The 21833-nt window shown below is 41.1% G+C and overlaps 1 protein-coding gene across 1 annotated transcript in view; it reads left to right on the top strand.

Annotated features, from left to right (window-relative positions):
- The window catches only part of LOC133418655 (collagen alpha-1(XII) chain-like), a 191174-nt gene that overhangs the window by 27628 nt on the left and 141713 nt on the right, over positions 1–21833 (top strand). The window contains exons 8-11 of the mRNA XM_061707468.1: positions 60–233; positions 1697–1987; positions 3343–3945; positions 10553–10831. Coding sequence (XP_061563452.1) covers positions 60–233; positions 1697–1987; positions 3343–3945; positions 10553–10831 — 1347 coding nt within the window. The remainder of the gene's footprint in view (positions 1–59; positions 234–1696; positions 1988–3342; positions 3946–10552; positions 10832–21833) is intronic.

Raw genomic sequence — 21833 nt, forward strand, 5'->3', positions numbered from 1 at the left:
GGCGTCCAGGGAGCAGACGAAGCAGAGATGAAGTTTGATGTTTGATTCCTCGTTTTCAGGCGTCCAGGGAGCAGACGAAGCGCAGATGAAGCTCGTGGCCTCCAGCCCTCACAGAGACCACGTGTTCAGCGTCTCCAGCTTCGAGAAGGTGAAGGCGGTTCAGAAACAGCTCGTCGCTAACGTCTGCTCGGCCGTGGACGAGCAGCTCAACGCCCTGGCCAGCGGAGAGGAAGGTGAGACGCCACACAGAACCAGTTCCAGTTCCAGTTCCAGTTCCAGTTCCAGTTCCAGTTCTCCACCTGATTCATGGGCGGAAATGTATTTATAACAGAAGGTCCGTGGAGAAGTTGGAAGATGATTGGTCATGTGATCGTAGAGCCATGATTGGTCATGTGATCATATAGCCATGATTGGCCACAGATGTAATTGGTTTCTTTAGTTTGAAAAGCATCAACAATCACTATCAGATCACAAATCGTTGTAAATAAAGGAAGTTCAATCTTGGGAAATCTTGGAGGCAGAAAAACATGCTTGTAAAAACATGGTTGTATTCTGGTTTGTTGCAGCGGTGGAGCCGGCGTCGAGCCTCCACGTAGGGTCGCCACCCGTCCCGTAAAATACGGAATTGTCCTTTATTTGAGAAAAAAATGTTGCGTCCCGTATTGAACTAATACGGGACGCGATTTGTCCCGTATTTTCATTAACTTTTACACCATATTCTAGTTGAATTATTGAAATAAATTAACTTTTACACCATATTCTAGTTGAATTATTGAAATAAATTAACTTTTACACCATATTCTAGTTGAATTATTGAAATAAATTAACTTTTACACCATATTCTAGTTGAATTATTGAAATAAATTAACTTTTACACCATATTGTAGTTGAATTATTGAAATAAATTAACTTTTACACCATATTCTAGTTGAATTATTGAAATAAATTAACTTTTACACCAAATTCTAGTTGAATTATTGAAATAAACTAACTTTTACACCATATTCTAGTTGAATTATTGAAATAAATTAACTTTTACACCATATTCTAGTTGAATTATTGAAATAAATTAACTTTTACACCATATTCTAGTTGAATTATTGAAATAAATTAACTTTTACACCATATTCTAGTTGAATTATTGAAATAAATTAACTTTTACACCATATTCTAGTTGAATTATTGAAATAAATTAACTTTTACACCATATTCTAGTTGAATTATTGAAATAAATTAACTTTTACACCATATTCTAGTTGAATTATTGAAATAAATTCACTTTTACACCATATTCTTCACCTGTAGCTATATTCTACATCTTGGCTGATATTGACATTCGTAGCATAGGAGGATATTTCAGCTGCTAGTATGGTTGTCTGTCTGTACAGTCATGCAAGTTCAATGCTATTAAAGCTCTTTAAACTTTAAATCAAAGCATTTTGTTTTTTCATATAAAATAAACACATTTTTATTCAGTTTAGAAGTTTTGGGGCTTTTTTTTGGCTCCTGCGCTGCTGAAATCGGGGCGTCCCTTATTTCTATTTCTGAAAGGTGGCCACCCTACCTCCACGTGCTGGAGGTTTCCTGTCCCTAACGTTGTTGTGTTTGGTTGCAGCGGTGGAGCCGGCGTCGAGCCTCCACGTGCTGGAGGTTTCCTGTTCCTCTCCTAACGTTGTTGTATTCCGGTTTGTTGCAGCGGTGGAGCCGGCGTCGAGCCTCCACGTGCTGGAGGTTTCCTCCAAGTCCATGCGGGTGACGTGGGCGGCCTCGGCCGGAGACGTGTCCGGCTACCGGGTCCAGCTGACGCCGCTGATGACGGGCAGGAAGCGGCAGGAGCTGTACGTGGGCCCTAGCCAGACCTCGGCGGTGGTCCGGGACCTGTCGCCCGACACGCAGTACCAGGTGGAGCTGTTCGCCCTGAGGGGCCTGTCGCCCAGCGAGCCGGTGACGGTGCTGCAGAAGACGGAGCCGGTGAAGGTCTCGCTGGGTGAGTGGAGCAGGAACTAGCCTCGATTAGCCTTAAGTAGCCTCGACTAGACCCAAACTAGCCTCAAACTACCCTCGATTAGCCTTAAGTAGCCTCAACTAGACTCAAACTAGCCTTAATTAGCCTAAAACTAGCCTCAAACCAGCCTTAAACTAGCCTCGATTAGCCTAAACTAACCTGAACTAGCCTCAACTAGCCTCAATTAGCCTCAACTAGACTCAAACTAGCCTTAATTAGCCTAAACTAGCCTAAAACTAGCCTCAAACTAGCCTCGATTAGCCTAAACTAGACTCAAACTAGCCTTAATTAGCCTCAACTAGCCTAAAACTAGTCTCAAACTAGCCTCGATTAGCCTAAACTAGCCTAAAACTAGCCTCAAACTAGCCTCGATTAGCCTAAACTAGCCTCAAACTAGCCTCGATTAGCCTAAACTAACCTGAACTAGCCTCAACTAGCCTCAATTAGCCTCAACTAGACTCAAACTAGCCTTAATTAGCCTAAACTAGCCTAAAACTAGCCTCAAACTAGCCTCGATTAGCCTAAACTAGACTCAAACTAGCCTTAATTAGCCTCAACTAGCCTAAAACTAGCCTCAAACTAGCCTCGATTAGCCTAAACTAGCCTCAAACTAGCCTCAAACTAGCCTCGATTAGCCTAAACTAACCTGAACTAGCCCCAACTAGACTCAAACTAGCCTTAATTAGCGTCAACTAGCTTAAAACTAGCCTCAAACTAGCCTCGATTAGCCTAAACTAGCCTAAAACTAGCCTCAAACTAGCCTCGATTAGCCTAAACTAACCTGAACTAGCCTCAACTAGACTCAAACTAGCCTTAATTAGCCTAAAACTAACCTCAAACTAGCCTCAATTAGCCTTAACTAGCCTAAACTAGACTAAAACTAGCCTCAAACTAGCCTTGATTAGCCTAAACTAGCCTAAATTAGCCTCAAACTAGCCTCGATTAGCCTAAACTAGCTTCAATTAGCCTCAATCAGCCTCAACCAGCTTCAATTAGCCTTAACTAGCCTAAACTAGACTCAAACTAGCCTCAATCAGCCTAAACTAGCTTCAATTAGCCTCAATCAGCCTCAACCAGCCTTAATTAGCCTTAATTAAACTGCAAATTTCCCCTCTGTGGGACTATTAAAGGATTATCTTATCTTATCTTAACTAGCCTCAATTAGCCTTTACTAGCCTAAACTAGCCTCAACTAGCCTCAACTAGCCTAAACTAGCTTCAATTAGCCTCAATCAGCCTCAACCAGCCTTAATTAGCCTCAACTAGCCTAAACCAGTCTCAACTAGCCTCAACTATGCGGGAATATCCGATGTTCTGACGGTACTTCCTGTTTTCCAGAGTGCTCTCTGGGCCAGGACGTCCAGGCCGACGTCGTCCTGCTCGTCGACGGCTCCTACAGCATCGGGCTAGCTAACTTCGCTAAGGTCCGAGCGTTCCTGGAGGTCCTGGTGAAAACGTTCAACATCGGGCCGGACAAGATCCGGATCAGCCTGGTGCAGTACAGCCGCGACCCGCACCCCGAGTTCCACCTGAACTCCCACCGGGACCTGGACTCGGTGCTGAGGGCCGTCCGGACCTTCCCGTACCGCGGCGGCTCCACCAACACCGGCCGCGCCATGAGCTACGTCCGCGAGAAGATCTTCCAGTCGGCGCGCGGCGCCCGCGCCCGCGTCCCCCGCGTCGTCGTCCTCGTCACCGACGGAAAGTCGTCCGACGCCTTCAAGGAGCCGGCGGCGCGGCTACGCCAGGCCGACGTGGAGATCTTCGCCGTCGGCGTCAAGGACGCCGTGCGGAGCGAGCTGGAGGCCATCGCTAACGAGCCGGCGCAGACGCACGTGTACACGGTGGAAGACTTCGACGCCTTCCAGAGGATTTCCAAGGAGCTGACGCAGGCGATCTGCCTGAGGATCGAGGCCGAGCTGCGCATGATCAACCAGAGACGTGAGTTTCATTAGCCTCAGCTAGCCTCAACTAGCCTCAATTAGCCACGGCTAGCCTCGGCTAGCCTCAACTAGCCTCAATTAGCCTATATTACAACCAGAGATGTGAGTCACGCTGCTCCTCATTTTTAGTTAAAATGTCTCATTTTTAGTCAAAATATCTCATTACACTTAAAACAAGACTCATTACCAGAAAAATAACTTGTTATTTGACAATTTTCACCTGTTGCAAGTAAATTTTCAATTGAAATAAGTAGAAAAATCTACAAGCAAAAAAATCTTGTTCCACTGGCAGATTTTTCTGCTCATTTTAACTGAAAATCTACTTGAAAGTTTTTTTCCAGTGATGAGTCTTGTTTTAATTGTAACGTGATTTTTTTTTAAAGACAAATATTCCTTATAAATTAGTAAATTTTCACTTGAAATAAGTAGAAAAATCTGCCAGTGGAACAAGATTTATCTTCTCATTACAAGCAAAAAAATCTTGTTCCACTGGCAGATTTTTCTACTTATTTTAAGTGAAAATCTACTTAAAACAGGTGAAAATTGTTGTTTTTTGAGTTTTCTGAGTCTTGTTTTAAGTGTAATGAGATTTTTTTTTACTAAAAACAAGACATTTTAACTAGAAATAAGATTTTGAGTTTTTGCAGTGCAGAAACAACACTATTCCTACTCCAAATCTTAAGAATATTTGTCTTATTTCTAGTTAAAATGTCTAATTTTTAGTGAAATAAATCTCATTACACTTAAGACAAGACTCAAAAACTCAAAAAACAACAATTTTTCACCTGTTTCAAGTAGATTTTCACTTAAAATGAACAAATATTCTTGTTAAGATTTTGAGTTTTTGCAGTGTTGTTATGGAAAAAACGTTTTCTTGAGAGCATAAATTTGGGAGTTTCAAGTCGGTAAAACTTAAAAACTAAGATAAAACGTCAGTCCGTCTTGGACGATTTCCAGATTTCCAGATTTCCAGGGTTCTGTGTAAAGTTGCTTTCGTCAATAAAAATTACACTGCAAAAACTCAAAATCTTAACAAGAATATTCGTATATTTTAAGTGTTTTTTGAGTTTTTGAGTCTTGCCTTAAGTGTAATGAGATTTATTTGCCTAAAAATGAGACATTTTAACTAGAAATAAGACAAATATTCTTGTTAATATTTTGAGTTTTTGCAGTGTAGGAATAGTGTTGTTTCTGCACTGCAAAAACTCAAAATCTTACCCTGAATATTTGTCTTATTTCTAGTTAAAATGTCTAATTTTTAGTCAAATAAATCTCATTACAATTAAGACAAGACTCATCTCTGGAAAAAACAACAATTTTCACCTGTTTCAAGTAGATTTTCACTTAAAATAAGTAGAAAAATCTGCCAGTGGAACAAGATTGTTTTGCTTGTAATGAGAAGATAAATCTTATCCCACTGGCAGATTTTTCTACTTATTTCAATTTAAAATTGACTAATTTACTAGGAATATTTGTCTTAAAAAAAAATCACATTACAATTAAAACAAGACTCATCACTGGAAAAAACAACAATTTTCAAGTAGATTTTCAGTTAAAATGAGCAGAAAAATCTGCCAGTGGAACAAGATTTTTTTGCTTGTAGATTTTTCTACTTATTTCAATTGAAAATGTACTTGAAACAGGTGAAAATTGTCAAATAACAAGTTATTTTTCTGGTAATGACTCTTGTTTTAAGTTTAATGAGATTTTTTTGACTAAAAATGAGACATTTCAACTAGAAATAACACAAATATTCCTGGTAAGATTTTGAGTTTTTGCAGTGAACCTTTCACAATAAGGCAAGGCAAGTTTACACAGCAAAAATTAAAAATCTTAACAATAATATTTGTCTTATTTCTAGTTAAAATGTTTACTTATTTTAAGTGAAAATCTACTTGAAACAGGTGAAAATTTTTGTTTTTTCCAGTATTTTGGAAAAAATGTTTTTTGACTAAAATTGAGACATTTTAACTAGAAATGAGACGAGTGAAGATTTAGAGTTTTGGCCGTGCGACTTCATGAAACAAAAGCAGCCGTTCCACCCGGACGCCGTCGGCTTCACGTCTCTGGTTCAAGCGTGTCCTTTTTAAACGAAACCCTCATTTTTCGGCCTCAATGTGTAAAACACATGTCCACGTGTTGGCTAAAACGAGCTGCAGCGGCTGGAGCGTCGCCACGGCGACCGTCATCGGCCCCGCGGCCGTAAACAAAGCCCGGCTTCCTGTTGGAAGATCTGGCCTTTCTCGGTTTACAGAAGTCAGAAACGTTTACAGCAAAAGCTGTTTCCCAGATTTAAAAAGGCTCGGTAATGATCGGTGCGAGTCGGCCAATGAAAGCGGCCGTTCTGCCAGAGCTGCCGGCGACGCCCGCGGCGATGGGGATGATGTCATCGTCACGACTACGGTTTGTTGAGGACCCAAACGCAGGAATCAGGAGTTCACAAAGCAGGATTTATTCAGAAAAACACAAAAGCGCTGCAGAGCAGGATCGAAAAGGAAGAACAAAAACCAGAACTGAAACAGGATCCAACACATGGTCAAGGTTCGGGGGGGGGTCGCCCTCGGGGCTATGGAGCCAAATCAAGGCCAAAAGTTTTGCTAATTTGAAAATACAATTTGAACCTGAAACAGTTTCACATCTTTTTTTTCAGTTTCACTTCTTTTTTTTTTTCAGTTTAAAATTTTTTTTTCAGGTTCAAATCTTTTTTTCAGTTTCAAATCTTTTTTTCAGTTTCAAATCTTTTTTTTTCAGTTTCACGTCTTTTTTTTCAGTTTCAAATCTTTTTTTCAGTTTCAAATCTTTTTTCAGTTTCAAATCTTTTTTTTTCAGTTTCACGTCTTTTTTTTCAGTTTCAAATCTTTTTTTCAGTTTCAAATCTTTTTTTTTCAGTTTCACGTCTTTTTTTCAGTTTCACATCTTTTTTTTCATTTTCACTTTTTTTTCAGTTTCACTTCTTTTTTTTTTCAGTTTCAATTTTTTTTTTCAGGTTCAGACTTTCGGCCCCGATGTGACGTGGGGGGCGTGGCATCAACTGAGAGGGGCGTGGCATCATGAGTGACAGCAGAACAGAGAAGACGGTCTAAAACAGCTTTTTAAACAGAAATGTGTCACTAATATCAGTTTTTTCCACTGCCAATCACGTGAATATGGTGTATATACAGTGTTGAATCAAACTTCTACTGATAACTTCTGCAACCTACGATTCCTGAAGGCAACATGACTGAGGAACGTCCCCCGTCTTCTCTGTTCTGCTGTCACTCATGATGTCACGCCCCTCCCAGTTGATGCCACGCCCCTCTCAGTTGATGCCACGCCCCTCCCAGCTGATGCCACGCCCCCCACGCCACATCGAGGCCAAAAGTCTGAACCTGAAAAGAAAATTTGAAACTGAAAAAAAATATGTGAAACTGAAAAAAAAGACGGGAAACTGAAAAAAAAGACGGGAAACTAAAAAAAAAAGATTTGAAACTGAAAAAAAGATTTGAAACTGAAATAAAAAGATTTGAAACTGAAACAAAGATCTGATACTGAAAAAAATAAAATTGAAACTGTAAAAAATAATTTTCAGGTTCAAATTTTATTTTCAAATTAGCAAAACTTTTGGCCTTGATTTGGCTCCATACGGGGCCGGGCCGACCGGTGAGACAGTTCGGTGGTGTCGTCCTTGTTAAAGTCAAAATTTCGTGAATAAAGTTGAAATTTCACCTTTTTTCTCAACATTTCAATTTTATTCACGAAATTTGGACTTTTTTCTCAACATTTGGACTTTATTCTGGTCCAGCCCAAGAAACCAGCAGAACTATTGTCTTGTTTCAATTTCAATTATTTATTTGGAAAGGAGGGAACGTGCACATCATTATGCATTTACAGAGTAAAAGCAGATGCACCCAAATGTAGCCTATTGGCTAATTCCCATTGGCAGTCCCCCCGAGGGTAACACTACACTGGGATGGGGGGGGGGGGGGGCATCTTCACACTGAATATAATACAATACATAGTATCAAGGTGCAAAAACACCTTAGCACACAGAGCAACAGACATCACAAGACTTGAGCCGAGGAAGGCGTTGAAGTTGAGGGAAGTGTGTGTGTTTATCAGTAAGTGTCTGTGACGCGATAAGTCCGTGAACCTTCGCCCAGAGCTGCTCTCAGCCAAATGTCCTTGATGTTATCAGGCGGCTCGGTACAGTTCTGGGGGATCCGCAGGTGTCCGTGGGAGAGGGGAGGGTTAGTGAGGGCAGAGTCATCTTGTTTACATTCCACCAGGAAGATTGTGACCAGAGCGATCGGCCAAAACCGCCCTGTCAAGGGCAGATTATAGAATCAACAATTATATTGAAAACAGGCAGCCTCAGTAATTTTCCGTCTGCCTTCAGTCTCTGGTTCATCAATGGCGACTCCAATCAGACGAATTTGTGATCAATTCCCGCCAAGCCGAGCTTCCAACTTCTCCAGGGTGTTATCCATCTTGTCAATGAGCTCAAAGACGCCGCCAGCCTGCGATTCTGTTCGAGAATCACATCCAGCTTACGGCCTTACTCCACAAACGTTAATGTCAGAGTGTTGATCACCTTGCTTGATCCTTCAGCAACGTCCGGCAGCTCTGAAAGAGCCAAAACAGCTGTCGACGACTTACGCGTTTGTCGATACACAAGCAATCCCCCTCCTCCAATGAGGAAGATAATCAGGAGAAATCCTGCTATCATAAATCCAATTATGAAGCATCTTCAACGTCCTCGACAGACTCAATTTTGAGACACAAAGGCTTCCAGTATTTGTAAGAATCCATTGTATATCCAGAAAAGAATGTCCCATCAGGGCGAGGGCTCCTGTACCCCCTGTCAAAAATGTGGTCAATTGTGCTGAGAGACCAGTTAATCAATTCCATGATTGTAGAGTTTGGGAGGAGTGAAGAAGAAGAGTCTCTGAAGACGAGACAAACAAAGCAGTAGCAGGGCAGGTAGATAAGGGAGAGGGCAGAGAAGGGTCCGCCTTCACAGAGAGCCGGAAAGAAAAGCTTGTATTGTGGTGAATGCTAACCCGTGGCCCCCCTTTCCCCCCCAGAACTGGTCCAGCTCGGGGGGTCGCCCTCGGGGCCGGGCCGACCGGCGAGACAGTTGAGGGGTCGCCCTTGTTTAAGTCAAAATTTCGTGAATAAAGTTGAAATTTTGTGAATAAAGTCGAAATTTCGTGAATAAAGTTGAAATTTCTTGAATAAAGTTGAAATTTCGTGAATAAAGTCGAAATTTCGTGAATAAAGTTGAAATTTCGTGAATAAAGTCGAAATTTCGTGAATAAAGTTGAAATTTTGTGAATAAAGTTGAAATTTCGTGAATAAAGTCGAAATTTCGTGAATAAAGTTGAAATTTCGTGAATAAAGTCGAAATTTCGTGAATAAAGTTGAAATTTCGTTAATAAAGTTGAAATTTCGTGAATAAAGTTGAAATTTCGTTAATAAAGTTGAAATTTCGTGAATAAAGTTGAAATTTTGTGAATAAAGTCGAAATTTCGTGAATAAAGTTGAAATTTCGTGAATAAAGTCGAAATTTCGTGAATAAAGTCGAAATTTCGTGAATAAAGTCGAAATTTCGTGAATAAAGTTGAAATTTCGTGAATAAAGTCGAAATTTCGTGAATAAAGTCGAAATTTCGTGAATAAAGTTGAAATTTTGTGAATAAAGTCGAAATTTCGTGAATAAAGTCGAAATTTTGTGAATAAAGTTGAGATTTCGTTAATAAAGTCGAAATTTCGTAAATAATGTTGAAATTTTGTGAATAAAGTCGAAATTTCGTGAATAAAGTTGAAATTTCGTGAATAAAGTCGAAATTTCGTGAATAAAGTCAAAATTTCGTGAATAAAGTTGAAATTTCGTGAATAAAGTTGAAATTTCGTGAATAAAGTCGAAATTTCGTGAATAAAGTTGAAATTTCGTTAATAAAGTCGAAATTTCGTGAATAAAGTCGAAATTTCGTGAATAAAGTTGAAATTTCGTGAATAAAGTCGAAATTTCGTGAATAAAGTCGAAATTTCGTGAATAAAGTTGAAATTTTGTGAATAAAGTCGAAATTTCGTGAATAAAGTCGAAATTTTGTGAATAAAGTTGAAATTCCGTTAATAAAGTCGAAATTTCGTGAATAATGTTGAAATTTTGTGAATAAAGTCGAAATTTCGTGAATAAAGTTGAAATTTCGTGAATAAAGTTGAAATTTCGTGAATAAAGTCAAAATTTCGTGAATAAAGTTGAAATTTCGTGAATAAAGTTGAAATTTCGTGAATAAAGTCGAAATTTCGTGAATAAAGTTGAAATTTCGTTAATAAAGTTGAAATTTCGTTAATAAAGTTGAAATTTCGTGAATAAAGTCGAAATTTCACATTTTTTTATTCTGGTCCAGCCCGGGAAACCGGCAGAACTCTTGTCTTGTAGCTTTTATTGTGGTGAATGCTAACCCGTGGCCCCCCTTTCCCCCCAGAACTGGTCCAGCCCGGGTCCCTGTTGTATTGTGGTGAATGCTAACCCGTGGCCCCCCTTTCCCCCCAGAACTGGTCCAGCCCGGGTCCCTGTTGTATTGTGGTGAATGCTAACCCGTGGCCCCCCTTTCCCCCCAGAACTGGTCCAGCCCGGGTCCCTGTCCTTCTCCGAGGTCGGGTCCAGCAGCCTCCGGGCCTCCTGGGAGATGGAGGCCAGCGACGTGGAGGCCTACCTGGTCCGGTTCCGGCCCGAGGGGGACGAGGACGGCGGCTACGTGACCCTGTCGGTGCCGGGGGACACGCTGACGGCGGTGCTGCCCCACCTGACCCCCCAGACCCGCTACCAGGTCCAGGTCCACGCCCAGTACCCCAGCGCCGACAGCCTGCCGGTGACGGGCTACGAGACCACGCTGCAGGGTAGGTACCCCCTAGACCTAGACCTAGACCCGGGTCAACCAGACCACGCTGCAGGGTTGCTGTTGAGCCGTTAGGCCACGCCCATTAATGCAAACCGTTAAATATCACATTTTTCACATCAAAATGAGCATAGTTAAATATCTCAAAAAGCGTAATAGCTAGCATAATGAGACTTAAACATGTTGTAGTACAACTCGTCCCGGGTTTGTCAATGTTGTAATGATGTCTGTACGATAAACCGTTGGCTAGCAACAAGCATCCAAAACAAAATGGATTTTTTTTTTTAATTGAAAGTTAAATATCGCAAAAGCCGTAATAAGTAGCATGATGAGGTTGTACGGTCTTTTAGTGCCAATCAGGCCGAGTGTTTGTAAATTTGAACAATGTCTCTATGATAAAGTTTGGCCGAACAATAAGCGTCCGAATTTTCGCCTTTTTTTTTGCTTTTTGTCATCTTGCGTTGCCACGGTAACCCTTTTGACTGAGAAAAGTAACGCCCATTGAGGCACGATGGAGACGCATCCAACGATGTATTGCATGCATGGGTGCACGTTGCGGTTCGGGACGCATTAACGCAAGAAAAAAGCGTGCAGAATAATAATAATAATTGAAAATGGCCGACTTCCTGTTGGGTTTGGGCCATGGCGCCAAGAGACTTTTCTTTAAGTTGTGCCATGATACAGGTGTGTACCGATTTTCGTGCACGTACGTCAAAGCGTATCGTGGGGCTTGAGGCACAAAGTTTTCTAGGGGGCGCTGTTGAGCCGTTAGGCCACGCCCATTAATGCAAACCGTTAAATATCACATTTTTCACATCAAAATGAGCATAGTTAATTATCTCAAAAAGCGTAATAGCAAGCATGATGAGACTAAAACATGTTGTAGTACAACTCGTCCCGGGTTTGTCAATGTTGTAATGATGTCTGTACGATAAACCGTTGCCTAGCAACAAGCTTCCAAAATGAAATGTAATTTTTTTTAAATTGAAAGTTAAATATCGCAAAAGCCGTAATAAGTAGCATGATGAGGTTGTACGGTCCGTTAGTGCCAATCGGGCCGAGTGTTTGTAAATTTGAACAATGTCTCTACGATAAAGTTTGGCCGAACAATAAGCGTCCGAATTTTCGCCTTTTTTTTTGCTTTTTGTCATCTTGCGTTGCCACGGTAACACTTTTGACTGAGAAAAGTAATGCCTCATCGAGGCACGATGGAGACGCATCCAACGATGTCTGACATGCATGGGTGCACGTTGCAGTTCGGGCCGCATTAACGCAAGAAAAAAGCGTGCAGAATAATAATAATAATTCAAAATGGCCGACTTCCTGTTGGGTTTGGGCCATGGCGCCAAGAGACTTTTCTTTAAGTTGGGCCATGATACAGGTGTGTACCGATTTTCGTGCATGTACGTCAAACCGTATTGTGGGGCTTGAGGAACAAAGTTTTCTAGGGGGCGCTGTTGAGCCGTTATGCCACGCCCATTAATGCAAACCATTAAATATCACATTTTTCTGGATCTGGTCAGATAATGTTGAAATACAATTTCAAGAATAAAGTCAAAATTTCATGAATAAAGTCAAAATTTCATGAATAAAGTCGAAATTTAATGAATAAAGTCGAAATGTCGGTAGAAAATCCCAGCGAGACGTTGATCTGCAGATAAAAGAAGGTTGTTTTTGAACGAGGACCAGTTCCTCTGACTCGGTGGTTCCTCAGAGACTTGGCCGTGTGGAGTGTGCATCAGCAGTGACGGGCGTTGAACCGGCAACCCCGCGGCGTTAGCTTGCGGTGCTAGCGCGGCGTTCCTCAGATCCTTACAGGGACAGGAATGAAGGAATGAAGGAATGAAGGAATGAAGGAATGAAGGAATGAAAGGCAGGACGGCGGGAGGCCGGCGCTGGAAGTGGGTCAGGATGTCCTGGAAGGTGATGAACAGAGAGCAGGAATGTTTCCCTCCGTTCAGATCTCCGTTATGACTAAACCCTCCTCAGATCTCTGTTATTATGAAACTCCTCAGATCTCGGTTATGACTAAACACTCCTCAGATCTCTGTTATTATGAAACTCCTCAGATCTCCGTTCAGATCTCCGTTGTTACTAAACCCTCCTCAGATCTCCGTTGTTACTAAACCCTCTGTAGGAACAAAAAATGCCGCTGAGGCCGCTTGCTGACGCGTCACTCAAAAAATGGGAAAAATAAAAGTCTGTTGAATTGGTGCTTAAACTGATCCAGGTTTATTGTAACAAAAATATCACTTGGCAGCAATCGATGATTATAGTGCAAAAATAAAATAACAAACAATGAATATTTGCGTGGCTGAAGCAAAGCAAAACGGTGACGGTCAACAAAAAATATATCAGCCTACGATATGAACGCTTTGTCTTCCACCCGCCACCACCCAATCAAACCACCAACCAACCAACCAAAGCCACACCTATAAGCCCCAACGTGATGACGTAACACAAGTATAATTTCAACTTATCCATAACTTAAACTTAAAGCACCAATATAATTAAGCAAATCAAGAATATGTTATTTTTAGCTGCTAAACCCTCCTCAGATCTCCGTTGTTCCTAAACCCTCCTCAGATCTCTGTTGTTCCTAAACCCTCCTCAGATCTCCGTTCTTTCGTGCGTTTTTTCGGGCGTTTTTTTGTGCGTTTGTGCGTTTTTTCGTGCGTTTTTTCGTGTGTTTTTTTGTGCGTTTTTTTGTGCGTTTTTTTGTGCATTCGTGCGTTTTTTCGTGCGTTCGTGTGTTTTTTCGTGTGTTTTTTCGTGCGTTCGTGCGTTTTTTCGTGCGTTTTTGCGTGCGTTTTTTTGGGCGTTTGTGCGTTTTTTCGTGCGTTTTTGCATGCGTTTTTGCGTGCGTTCTTGCGTTTTTTCGTGCGTTTTTTTGGGCGTTTGTGCGTTTTTTCGTGCGTTTTTGCATGCGTTTTTGCGTGCGTTCTTGCGTTTTTTTGTGCGTTTTTTTGTGTGTTTTTTCGTGCGTTTTTTCGTGTGTTTTTTCTTGCGTTCGTGCGTTTTTTCGTGCGTTTTTTCGTGCGTTTTTGCGTGCGTTCGTGCGTTTTTTCGTGCACTTTTTCCTCAAAATTTCGACTTTTTCCTCAAAATTTCAACTTTTTTCTCGATTTTTTGCTCAAATTTTCAACTTTTTCTGTTTCTTTCTTCTTTTTTCCCTTTTTCCTTTTTTTCTCTCTTTTTTCTTACTTTTTAATTTCCTTTTTAATCTCGATATTTCAACTTTTTTCTCAAAATTTTGACTTTTTTCTCAATATTTAGATTTTTTTCTCAAAATTTTGACTTTTTTCTCAAAATTTTGACTTTTTTCTCGACATTTTGACTTTTTTTCTCGACATTTTGACTTTTTTCTCAAAATTTTGACTTTTTTCTCAACATTTCAACTTTTGTCTCAAGATTGTTTTGTCTGTCCGGTAGTCTCCTCCCCTTCAGATCCTCCTCCTCCGTTATGACTAAACCCTCCTCAGATCTCCGTTATGACTAAACCCTCCTCAGATCTCCGTTCTTTCGTGCGTTTTTTCGTGCGTTTTTTCGTGCGTTCGTGCGTTTTTTCATGTGTTTTTTCGTTCATTCGTGCGTTTTTTCGTGGGTTTTTTTGTGCGTTTGTGCGTTCGTGCGTTTTTTCGTGCGTTCGTGCGTTTTTTCGTGCGTTTTTTTGTGCGTTTTTTCGTGCGTTCGTGCTTTTTTTCGTGCGTTTTTTCGTGGGTTTTTTTGTGCGTTCGTGCGTTTTTTCGTGCGTTCGTGCGGTTTTTCATGTGTTTTTTCGTGCGTTCGTGCGGTTTTTCATGTGTTTTTTCGTGCGTTTTTCGTGCGCTTTTTCCTCAAAATTTCGACTTTTTCCTCAAAATTTCAACTTTTTTCTCGACTTTTTGCTCAAATTTTCAACTTTTTCTGTTTCTTTCTTCTTTTTTCCCTTTTTCCTTTTTTTTCTCCTTTTTCTTACTTTTTAATTTCCTTTTTAATCTCGATATTTCAACTTTTTTCTCAAAATTTTGACTTTTTTCTCAATATTTAGATTTTTTTCTCAAAATTTTGACTTTTTTCTCAAAATTTTGACTTTTTTCTCAAAATTTTGACTTTTTTCTCAACATTTTGACTTTTTTTCTCGACATTTCAACTTTTGTCTCAAGATTGTACTTCAACATTAATGACCGTCCGTCTGTCCGGTAGTCTCCTCCCCTTCAGATCCTCCTCAGATCTCCGTTGTTCCTAAACCCTCCTCAGATCTCCGTTATGACTAAACCCTCCTCAGATCTCTGTTGTTCCTAAACCCTCCTCAGATCTCCGTTATGACTAAACCCTCCTCAGATCTCCGTTATGACTAAACCCTCCTCAGATCTCCGTTATGACTAAACCCTCCTCAGATCTCCGTCGTTCCTAAACCCTCCTCAGATCTCTGTCGTTCCTAAACACTCCTCAGATCTCCGTTATGACTAAACCCTCCTCAGATCTCCGTTATGACTAAACCCTCCTCAGATCTCCGTCGTTCCTAAACTCTCCTCAGATCTCCGTTATGACTAAACCCTCCTCAGATCTCTGTCGTTACTAAACCCTCCTCAGATCTCCGTTATGACTAAACCCTCCTCAGATCTCCGTTGTTCCTAAACCCTCCTCAGATCTCCGTTATGACTAAACCCTCCTCAGATCTCCGTTGTTCCTAAACCCTCCTCAGATCTCCGTTATGACTAAACCCTCCTCAGATCTCCGTTATGACTAAACCCTCCTCAGATCTCCGTTATGACTAAACCCTCCTCAGATCTCCGTTATGACTAAACCCTCCTCAGATCTCCGTTATGACTAAACCCTCCTCAGATCTCCGTTATGACTAAACCCTCCTCAGATCTCCGTTATGACTAAACCCTCCTCAGATCTCTGTCGTTCCTAAACCCTCCTCAGATCTCCGTTGTTCCTAAACCCTCCTCAGATCTCCGTTGTTCCTAAACCCTCCTCAGATCTCCGTCGTTCCTAAACCCTCCTCAGATCTCTGTTGTTCCTAAACCCTCCTCAGATCTCCGTTATGACTAAACCCTCCTCAGATCTCCGTCGTTCCTAAACCCTCCTCAGATCTCCGTTGTTCCTAAACCCTCCTCAGATCTCCGTTGTTCCTAAACCCTCCTCAGATCTCCGTTGTTCCTAAACCCTCCTCAGATCTCCGTTATGACTAAACCCTCCTCAGATCTCCGTTGTTATGAAACTCCTCACATGTTTGAGATTCCAGCGGCAGGACGCCTCGTTCAGGGAGGAATCTTCCCTTAAAGTTTCCTGTCGCCGAGCCAGAATAAAAACAAACCCTCCCGTCTGCCGTCTCGGGTCTCCGGGTCTCCGGGTCTCCGGGTTCAGGACCAGGTCCAGGACCAGGACCAGGACCAGGCCCCTGATCCTGATGCAGGGTTGAGGGTTCAGAACCGGAGTCTGGATGGATCCAGCTGGGTTTCCTGCGTCTCTGGTCTCCACATGGCCTGCAGGACTGTTCCCAGGATTCTGTTTACTACGCGGGACTTCAGCCGCTCATGCGTCGCCTCTTTGGCTCGCAGGGTTTTCCACGGACTAATACTGGACCGAACGCTCGGATTCACGGGAACCCACTCGGGGATTATCACCCTGAACGGGGACGTTTCCAGCTTTCCAAAGTCAGTTCCTCACGTTTAACCCTCGTCTCATCGCTGCGCCTCGTAGTGTCGAAGAATAATATAAATCCAGTTCAGAAGTCGCTGTGGTGTAGAGAGTTTTAGTCCACTGTGGTGTAGAGAGGTTTATTCAGTAGCCGGCGGTGAGCAGACCTACGCAGAGGTCTGGGTTGGTGTGCTGACCCAGAGTGGTTGGAATCATGACTTTTATACAGTAAGTTCAAAGCACAAAAGGCAGGAATAAACAAGCCAAGGGAGAGACAAAAACTATTTACAGTCAGATGTGATCTGTGGCCAAATGCCGTTATCGGGCATTTGGCATGACTGTCAGTAAGTTGTAAATTACTCCATAGGCTAGGGATATTCAATTGGCGGCCCGCGGTCCACATGCGGCCCGCCAGGAGCTTTTATGTGGCCCCTGGTCATATTTCAAAAAAGGGGTTGTTTGTTGAAATGTTTTTTTTTTTTTTTTTTTTTTTTTTTTTAATAATATTTTTATAACTGGCTACTATGGACTAAAATGCTTGTGCTCAATGCTTAATATAATATTAAAATAAGGAAATCTTGGTGGAAAGTGGTGCTTTGTCATTATGGCATGTTTTATTAAAAGTAGGTCAATATCAACTTCATTAAGTTTGCACAATGCATGGTTTCAAAATGAACTTGCATTCAAAATAATATTTCTTTATTTGAATATTATATTTAACATTCACAATTACTAAATCGGGAGACAATTAATACATAATTCATATGTAAACTAGATATATTCAAATGTATAATACAAATGTATTATATTTACATAAGTCTTCGTCTTTGACTGCAAAATACATTTTGAAAACCCCCACATTTTCAAATTGTGCGGCTTCTCCATACAGTCCTTTTGCAGATGTGGCCCCCGGTTGAATCTAGTTGAATACCCCTGCCATAGGGTGTTCTCGGGGTTCAAGACTGTGGCCAAATGATTTGTTATTAACAAATCAGTCAGTCAGGAACTTCATCATAAGACATTCCCGTGGTTCAAGTCAGTTCCGAGGTGTCGGCCCTGCAGGGGGAGGAAGCTGGAGTTTCACATCAGCCGTGGTGTCACAATGCCTCATCAATAGTTACGGAAATAAACCCAAGAGACTCTTAAAGGTTCTGCTGATCACAAGTTCAAGTATGTGTTGACACAACGCCAGGAGGGAAAGACATCAGCAGCAACAGCCTCAGAGAAGTGGGATGTGTTAGCGGGAAGCTAAGGCTGGTGATGCTGGTGCTAGCTTGTCGCCGTGGGAAACGGCCCACGGACAATTGTCGTAGGTCCAGATCCAGAGCGGGTCTGAAACGAACTAAGAGGGGTGTCAAACGTGTGGCCCGTGGGCCTCATGCGGCCCGAGAGAGATGTTCATGTGGCCCGCGAGAAGTTTCCAACGCAAAAAAACGAAATGTTAATTTACTAAAAAGGAAGGCATAAATAATTGCCATGAATCGCAGCATATCCCATAATATATTTCTTCTACAATCCATCGTTATTCCACAAAGAGAGCAGTTTTTGACATTTTTGTAGTTTTCTAGAATGTATTTGCTGATTTTATTTCTTTGTAGACGGTGGTTTATTTTTATTAACTGACTATTATTATATATTTTCACAGGAAAAATATCACTGCTAAAAAAGATGATAGAAGATATTTATTCAGAGAATTTCAGTTTTGAATACGAGGATAGTGACAAAGTAAAAAAGTTAAAAAAGAAGTGCTGACTTTTTTCGGCACACTGGCGTAAATATCCGCGACAATTTTTAAAAATAAATACACTTAATTGTACTGGAAAAATCTCTAAATCACAAAGAAACACTCTCGGATGTAATAAGAAAGATTTAGCTTTTAATTAAATTTCCTATAAAAAAGCGAAATATAAAAAAAACATACTTGTTTCTGTTTATCTTTGTAAAATGATATTAAAAGTTTTTTACATAATTTGAAAAAAAACAGAAATTTCAAGAAAAGATCCTGAAGAAATATATTTTACATAATTAGAGTGTAAACAAAGTGCATATTTCCTTTAAAATTAACTAAACTGATATTAGATTAGATAACAATAGTAAAAAAAAAGAATTAGAAAAAAAATGTCTGCACCGTTTTTGTTATTTTGAGCGTGCGGCCGCGAGAAAGAAATTGGTAAAATCCGGCCCGGCAAGTGAAATGAGTTTGACCCCCCTGATCTAAGGTTTAAGGTCCATGACTGTTGATGACATCACAGGGGGCGTGTCCAGGTGGTTCTGCCGGGTATTTATGGACCCGGTAGAGGTGTTGCCTTCACGGCCCGTTGGACTTTCTGCACCTCTGGTGCCGGACGTGTCCAGGCCTCGTTCAGAAGTTTACGTTTGCTGAAACGGAAAACGCGTCTTTGTGCCAGAATGCACAGGTTTGGGCGCGTAAACAGTCTGGGGGACACGTGTTGACTCTCAGGAGCTAAACTCATCACCATGACGACATCGTGGAACCAGATATCCCTCATGTTTCCACTCGCACCACAACACAACCCGCCGGGTCTCGGGTTCCAGCGATAACGAGACTCTGTCTGAGTTCCCAGGTCACAGTTCCCCCTAAAACACCAAGAAAAGAGCAGTTTCTTTCAACTTCTGAAACATGGTCGACTTTAAAAGGGGACAATGTCACGGAAGCTTCTGCGTTTCTGCGGTTTAACCACGGTTTGGATTCCAGTCAAGGTTCCTAGCGACGTCTCGTTGGACGTTTTTATAACCAGTGATGCAAACTCAGGTGGACATGAAACAGATCTCTCCGTTCAGATCTCTGTTTCTCTCCGTTCAGATCTCTCCGTTCAGATCTCTCCGTTCAGATCTCCGTTTCTCTCCGTTCAGATCTCTCCGTTCAGATCTCTCCGTTCAGATCTCCGTTTCTCTCCGTTCAGATCTCCGTTTCTCTCCTAGTCAAGGGGCAACTTTCTAAAAAGCCTCCGTTAAGACTTTTGCTCACATGTCTGGGTAAAGTTTGACAACCTATTTTTTTTGTTAGAACAAATCTATAGAAGGAATTTTAGGATTGTCGTCATCTTGAATTGTTTATCTGGTGACCACTAGAGGCGCTAGAATATTCCAGTTCTCAATTCATGGTCAGTTTTGGTCAACCTGTACAATTTATATGCATAATTGTCAAGATTATACGACGGAGTATTAGGGCCAAACAAAGAAAAAAAAAAAGGAAATTACGAAAATAATGTCATAATAATATGAGAATAAAGTCGTAAAATTATGAGAATAAAGTAATATTACGAGAAAAGTCGTAATATTAAATATATTATAAATATAACGTCACAAGATGCTCAATATTCAACATTTTAACACACTCCAATTTTTTTTTTGTCTTAGTTTGGCCCTAATACTCCGTCGTAAGATTAAAACATTGTATATCTAAGGAAATAGATAAAACAAGAGTAAAAAAGCCTTTATGAATCATTTTGTAATATGTTATCCAATATTGGATACAAAATATCACTTTTTTATAGACGTTTTTGACACAGGATTTCATAGAAAATGTGTTTCACTGCAAAAAAAAAAAAAAAAAGATGGTTATTATGTGTGTGTTAAAAACGCCAATAAAAAAGTCATATTTTTTAACCAATATTGAACAAAATATAGCAATACAATTAAAAAAAATGTTTTTCAATTGATGTTTTATCCATTTCCCTAAATATAAAATCTTGAACATTGCAGATTTTGCATAAACTGTACATTTGGACCATTATTGTGACGTTATGCATGAATTGAATATTTCAATGAAAAACAATCCAAGATGAAACACCCTATTATTCCTCCTAGGGGTTCCTTCTAACAAAGAAATAAGGTTGTCAAACTTTACCCAGAAGCGTGAGCAGAGTTATCAATCTTAGGGTTAACCCCTGACTATCCGTCAGATCTCCGTTTCCCTCCGGACATTCCTCGTGAAGGAATCACAGTTGAAGCAGCTACGACCCGATTAGCCTCATCCTTTCACAGAGAGCATGCACAATCTCTGATGTCACGTCAAAAACTATTATTTGTAGTTTAAAGTGTTGCAAATTCACATTACAAATCATGTTTTAATAGCAGAAAGAAGGCCCGCATTTCCCACGTCTGCCCAGACAATTCCTCGTCCAATCACGACGTTGTCTAATCTTTTTTTATTTATCGCCACGCAGAATGGCACAAATTGCTAAAGGCAGCGCGTTTGTTTTTGCTGAGCATCTTCGGTGTCTCCCACTTCAGAGTTCCTCCTCTTCCACTTCTCTTTGGCGTTGCAGTTCCAGTAACAGAAGTCCGACGGGAGGATTATGATCGTATAGTGTGAGGATTATGATCGTATAGTGTGAGCAGATCCGCCGCAAGGGGTATGCGAACCGTGCGACCGCACGGGGCCTCGCGCCCCAAGGGGCCTCGCGCTATGGGCCGTTTTTGAAAAAAAAAAAATATATATATTTTTTTTTTTTCGTTTTTTTTTTTCGTTTTTTTTCTTTCGTTTTTTCACTTATAAATATCAACAGTCACATTCCATTACAGACCTAAATGTGTACTAGTCTGTGCATATCAATAAATATATGTGCAATGATGCACTGCGTCAGACCAAGCGCAGACACAAGCTGCTCTGATCCAGACGGTGGAGTTGGAACAAACTGTCACACAATGTCGAGAGAACGAGACAGATTCAGGAAATTTCCATCAGGGGATGAAAAAAGAAAAAAACTAAAGAAAATGGAAGAGTTTAATGCCTCTCTGAAAGGCTTGTTTGATAAATTTGTTAGAAAAATCACCGATCCGACCGGGTCTCAAGCAGCCGTGGGGCCCCACGTGGAGGCAAGAGATGATGATGAGGCAGGGGAAGGTATCCAGTATTTTGCTAATTGGAGAGTTAAAATTGCGCATATAGACACCCGATCCGACCCGAAAAACCCCATGCCAATTCGCACAGGGCCTCGCAAATCTCCCAGACGGCTCTGAGCGTGAGGATTATGATCGTATAGTGTGAGGATTATGATCGTATAGTGTGAGCAGACGGAGGATTATGATCGTATAGTGTGAGGACTATGATCGTATAGTGTGAGGATTATGATCGTATAGTGTGAGGATTATGATCGTATAGTGTGAGGATTATGATCGTATAGTGTGAGGATTATGATCGTATAGTGTGAGCAGACGGAGCATCAGAGCATCGGGTCGTACAGTGTGAGACCATAAATCGTGGGAACGTTTGAACTCAGCGATCTAGTCGTGCAGTTGGAGACGGGGCTGAATCAAACGATTTAAAATATGGCACCGTGTCTGCCCGGCTTTAGGTTTCCTCGGAGGTCAGGGACTCAGAACTAAACAGCTTTCCGTAGAAATTAATG

The sequence above is a fragment of the Cololabis saira genome, chromosome 18 (assembly GCF_033807715.1).
Source record: "Cololabis saira isolate AMF1-May2022 chromosome 18, fColSai1.1, whole genome shotgun sequence".
Lineage (NCBI taxonomy): Eukaryota > Metazoa > Chordata > Actinopteri > Beloniformes > Belonidae > Cololabis > Cololabis saira.